At 37.0% G+C, this 6000-nt stretch overlaps 1 protein-coding gene across 2 annotated transcripts in view; it reads right to left on the bottom strand.

Annotated features, from left to right (window-relative positions):
- TXNDC11 (thioredoxin domain containing 11) overlaps positions 1-6000 on the bottom strand; it is a gene marked incomplete in the record, with an annotated part of 105442 nt that overhangs the window by 89082 nt on the left and 10360 nt on the right. For both annotated transcript variants that reach the window (XM_034784082.1, XM_034784083.1), the window contains 2 exon segments: positions 1604-1701; positions 3802-4018. In XM_034784082.1, coding sequence (XP_034639973.1) covers positions 1604-1701; positions 3802-4018 — 315 coding nt within the window.

Below are 6000 nucleotides of genomic sequence, written 5' to 3'. Positions count from 1 at the left end.
TGGGGGCGGGGCCAGGGCCCGTGGAGTGTCCTCCTTTTGGAGGCACAAAATATGGTAACCCTACGTAAGATCAGCATTTTAATTTAATTTTAAATGAAGCTTCTTAAACATTTTGAAAACCTTGTTTACTTTACATACAACAATAGTTTAGTTATATAATATACACTTAGAGAGAGACCCCTTCTAAAAAAAATGTTAAAATGTATTACCAGCACGCAAAACCTTAAATTAAAGTGAATAAATGAAGACTCGGCACACCACTTCTGAAAGGTTGCCTACCCCTGACATAAGCAATTCAAGCACACTAGTCTATAATGACCTGTAAAGTAGTGTGTGTTGTTTGTTTGGGAATTTTATTTTTAAACACACATTTACACATAAAATTAAGAGTCTAAGCAAAAATCTGCTACATTAATTAATTTAGCGCCTTCCTAAGTACAAAGACCACACTAATCCAAATCATACTGGTGGGAAAATATGTTTTAGAGCTTAACATGTAACTATCTGAGGGCTGGTAAATACAAACTGAAATAACTAAATCAGTTGTAAACCTTTTATTATTCTGGTGCAACTTTCTACATGGACCCTCATATCAATTTAAACCTGGCTATATTGATTAGTTTGTACGGATAAATTTACAGACTCAAGACCAACCAATGATGTGTGTCAACTTCAGAGTTTGCACTGATTTAACTAAATGTAACTAAACTAAGTGTATACTGTTTTAAGTTATATCAGTGCAACCTGTGTATGTAGACAAGCCCTGAATTTCAGCTGACAGCAAATTTCAGCATTCTCCCCTCATCTACATAAAATGAATTGAGAATTGAAGCATTAGTAAACATGCGCAAAAAACACCATGTTGCACAGTTTTCACGATTAGTTGATTACTCAAGGGAGAAATGCTGGACTGGAAAAGACGGGGAGCCACAGTGCAGGACTAAGGCGCACAGGTAGAAATGTATGTGGGAGACTGCACAGCACCTGCCTCCACTTAGACTAGTGTCAGGCAATGTGCTCAGTGCCTTATTTTCAAGTTCAGACAAAAATCAAAAAAAGAAAAGATGTAAAGGGACACTAGGGATGCCAAACTTTCACAGCATAACATTGGTAGAGGCCCCAATTCAGAAAAAGACCTAAGCATCTGCTTAATTTTAAGTACATGCTTAAATCCCACTGACTTCAGTGGACTTAAGCACATAAGTGCTGGCCCCAGGAGGGGTGCTTTCCTGAATTGAGACCAAATGATGCTACCCACCCCCAAAGCAAGCAGAAAATATTAAAAATAAAACAAATAATATAGGTCCAAATTCTTGAATCCTCATTTGAGGCAAACTTCCAGTTGAAGTCAATGGGAATTTTGCCTAAGGACAAAACAATGGGCAGGCTTTAGCAAAGGGCAGCACAAGGCCTATGAGTCACTTAAATCCCATTCAGGCCCTGTGGGGGTGTAAGTACTTCATAGATTTTCTACTGGGCCTCTGCACAGGGATGAACTTCAGCCCACAGCCCTTGTATTACAAACCGCATTCTTGATATTTCTATGATGTTCTGTCTACCAGCAATCTAAAATGCAGATAAATCATATTTGTGAAACTCTTACCTCCGATGGTACAAATATATCACAGGAAAATAAAAGAAATGTTTCTGTTTCCTGCATTTCCCCTGGTTCCACCAGCAGTTAACTGCCACAAACAGCACCTGCAGAACAGACCAAAGGTACAAAACACATCACCACGACTTTCTCTACCCTATGCCGATCGGCTGTTTGCTGCAACCCTCTTCCTCCCCTGCCCTCCAAAATCTCTTCATCTCAGGTTCATTCCACAACTGCCCCTCTTACCATCTTTTCTATTCCCCTCCACCTTTCCCTGCTATGTCCCCTCTCTCTTCACTTTTCTTTCCTTTATCTTATCTTCTCCTAACTAAATCCATAGGCACACACACACACACACACACAAATAAAAATAAAACAAAAATAAAAAAAAAAAATCAAGAAACTGACATAACATTTGCTGCCATCATATGTGCACTCTTATTATACACCTTCTCCCATTCTTTGTCTTGTCTAGCTAGATTATAAGCTCTTCAGGGCAAAGACTGTTCACTGTGTTTGTACGTTATGCCATTCTTGACTGGTCTTTAATAATTAACTGTATCAAATAAAAATTTCAAACATAATTACCAAAATCCAAGATAGATGTGGTATGTGATTTCCTGTTTCTTTTCTGAAAAATGCTGTGCGCTAGTTATTTACTTCTATAACTAGTCAAACAACCTGACTGATTCAGAGGAGCACCAACTGAAGTTTCCAAAAAGGTGAAATACACTCTTTAAAAAAAAAAAAAAAAAAAAACACCTATCTCTTGGTGTTTGGAAAGGCAGAAAGGGAATGATCCAAAGCAAGAAGGAACTGGATTTTAGGTACTGATATTGTTTTCAGTTTAAGTAAATTTAGAAATGGTGACTCATTTCTAGACCATTCTGAGCAGAGTAGAAAGGTAGTAATTAAACTTAAAAAAAAAAAAATAGAAGAAAGAGCACTCAACTGGAAGGGAAGCATACGTAAGAAGACGTTAGTACGTATTAAAAGTGTTTTGCACATAACCAACACAATCATTGGCTGGTTTTCAGTCAAGCTGACCAGGCCCTCATTGTGTTTACCTGGTTCTGTTCATTATAGTTAAGGTTAAACAAGGTTTCCATTTTAAACCACTTCTTTCTTTTCATATGACATTCATTTCAGGAAAAATTCACCTCTTGGAGCTCAAATTTTCAAGGCTTAGTATGCTGAAAGTTTAAACAAATGTCCAAAATCCCTTCCTCATAATGAAACCTCCTTTGTGACTTCTCTAGGGAATAGGAGAACCACACTGTCTCTCCACTATCTTGAAGGCACAGAGGTTGCTTCTAGAAAAATACGCACTTGGGAGATTGTTTCAGTCATACACGCATGATTAAAACCCTTCAGAAAAAGTCCAGAGCACTCTCTCACCCTTCCCCCCAAAATTAAGGCGCACGTGAGCCCAAGTTACCAGTTCTACACTACAGGCCTTACAGCAGCACAGCTCTACTGCTTCAGCAGTGCTGCTGTAAGCTCTTCTGTGTAGTCGAACTATGCTGACGGGAGAGAGCTCTCCTGCTGGCATAATTAAACCACCCTAAACGAGTGCCAGTAGCTATGTCTGCGAGAAAGCATCTCTCGCCAACATAACACTAGTCACACCGGCACTTTTGTTGGTGAAACTTATGTCGGTCAGTGGCTATTTTTTTCACATCCCAACCAACAAAAGTTTTGCCAACAAAAGTGCTGGTGTAGACAAAGCCTTAAGTCTGTAGTAATTTGCACTCATTTCCCATGCTGTGGCATGAAACCCACTGATAGGAGTTTTAGGACAGCTGTAGGCATGAAGTGTCCAGAAGCTGGGCAGCAGTGTAAAGACAGAGGGACCTCTATATGGATGCCTATCCCGCCAGTGGATCCCATAGGATGCAAGCATTTGGGATGTTAGGAGCTGCCACTTCTGCACAAAGGCAACCCCAGCCCTGTTTTCAAGAATAATGAGAAAATTCTACTTGTTGAATTTCACACAGTTCCCCTCCTAGAAGTGGGAATAACACAAATGTGAGAGAATGGGGACCATGGCTTTTCTGCATTTAATTTAAAAATGAAGAGGACAGGCTAAACATAAGCATCCAGGTCCCACTGACTTCCCACGGGATGCTCAGAGAAAGGCAGTGTTTGGAAATGAATGAAGGTCAACTAAGCCATTTTTTAATCAACATCTTTACTGGAATTACCTGGTCTGCCAACCTGCTTGCCACTTGTTCAATTTCTTCCCTTGCTGCAATGGACTGTCCACACCATGGGGCATAGAAAAAATACAGTACAACTTCAGAATCTTGGCGAATGTAATCTGCATAGTCCAGTTGCCCCCGAAAAAGATCAAGGACTGGAGATTTTGAGGAGAAGAAATTAACTGGAACCTTCGCTGCCATTGTTACATCTTTTGCTCGGCTAAGGGAAAGAAAATAAAAGTACTTAGACAACATAATACAGCAGCAAAAAAAATATGTAAACATTCCAAAAACACTTGTTTACTGACGCCTAGCAAAGGTTATGCAATGACAAAAATCTTCAAAATTGATGCAAATGACAAAAATTTATATTACCTGGGTTAGTTCTATGACATGTCATAAAACATAGGCTTTAAGAAATAAGCACAAGAATATGTCTGATAGTGTATTATATTGTAGTGGTAATGGGGGTTAATTCAGGAGTGTGTCAGTGGGATCATATCTTTATAGGTTGTTTGGACCTCACAGACACTTGAGAGAAAATTTGGTGTACTTTTTATGAATATTTTGAGAAATTAAACAAGCAAATATAAAGCTAACTAATTTGCTACACTTCCCTAAGACACTAAACAACGCAATGATCAAATTGAGGTTATAATGGAGATCAGATGAATTAATCAAGGAACTGACAATAGTATAAACTTGTATTAATAACTTACCTGACCAAATTATTGCATGAACACAATCAATAATCAAATTATGAAACCAATATAGCACAGAATGAATCCTAATAGACACAAACCCTTAAATTGTCAAAGGAGGAATAGCATCTCTCTTTAGCATGAGAAATAACCAGCATAAGAGGTTTATTTGGAATTCTTCCCTGGCCTCTTCCTGTTTTAACTTTTGTACCTTAGGTGCTAAGAGAACAGACACTAGTCAACGTTTTGTGATGTAAAATAACAGCTATGTCTGTAAAAATATTACAGTTAGCTAGTCTTCTAAATGTTCAGTATTTCTTTATTCTATGTTGTATTATGAAGGAGTAATTAATACGTTTTACTTATTACAACTTTGTATTTTGTAAAATGTTTGCTATAGCTTATTTCATTGCAAACTCAGAACTAATCATTAAAGAGGCCAAAATTCATTCAGGGCAAAACAGACACGTCTCCTTTTAAATGTGAAGGTACTGTCAGGGCATAAATCTTATTTAAAGAAAATAACAGTCACCAGGACAAATTCACTTTCTTAAGGAGAACTGGGTTTGACCCAAAATACCATTTTAAATGGAGTAAAAATACATAGCAAACTGTTCTCTCAGCAAACAACCAAGCAATCTAATCACAGAACTGGGCTCTCTCATCCCTTCCTCTTATATTGACAAATCTCTATTTAAAATGTACATTACACTTTCTCTTATTTGGGATTAATTCTAGAATAAAGTTTATATTGAGCAATGATTAATTTGCAAAACCTTACTTTTATAAGAATTAAAAAAGAAACACACAAGTAGAATATTAAAGATAAGAAAAAGCACACTAGAGTTTACTGTCAGCTCATACCTTTAACTAAAGTGGAAAACCTTTTCTATTTATCCCATAATAATTATACTACTTTGTGTTGTCCGTGATGATTTGTAAGTTATTCTTTTGATTGCAAGTGTTTCATTTCTAAAAACAAGCATTCCTCATTAAACAGTATTAAGGTATTATAAAGTAGAAAATGACATACTTTAGCTAAAAACAAAGTACCAAAATTTTATGTTACATCTGCTTAGAGTTTTTGTTATTGAAAACTTCAGAAGCTGCTTGAATAAACAGATATTTATATTAACAGGGGAATTAATTGCTGTTCTAATGCAACTAACTCACCATACTTAGGAAGATGCAAAAACGGTCCTGAAAGATGGTTTCATATAAGAAGCTACATTTTGGAGAGACTATTTTAATAGTAGACTAATAATAACAACTCAGTAATGCTGATTTAAACCAGCTGGGATTCTATCCCTACGTGCTTATACTTGTTCAAAAAAGCCCTTCAAGTACCCAAATATTTTTGGAATTAAACTGACATTCAGAAAATGGACTGAAGACAAATGTTAGGTATTCAAAGAGATCTTAAAAGCCATTTTTATCAAGAAACAGCATTACAAATGTTGACATGAACTGATGAATCCTATTACATAGGCATGAGCCAAAG

This window comes from Trachemys scripta, chromosome 10, assembly GCF_013100865.1.
Source record: "Trachemys scripta elegans isolate TJP31775 chromosome 10, CAS_Tse_1.0, whole genome shotgun sequence".
NCBI lineage: Eukaryota > Metazoa > Chordata > Testudines > Emydidae > Trachemys > Trachemys scripta.
This window is presented reverse-complemented; position numbering and strand designations above follow the sequence as displayed.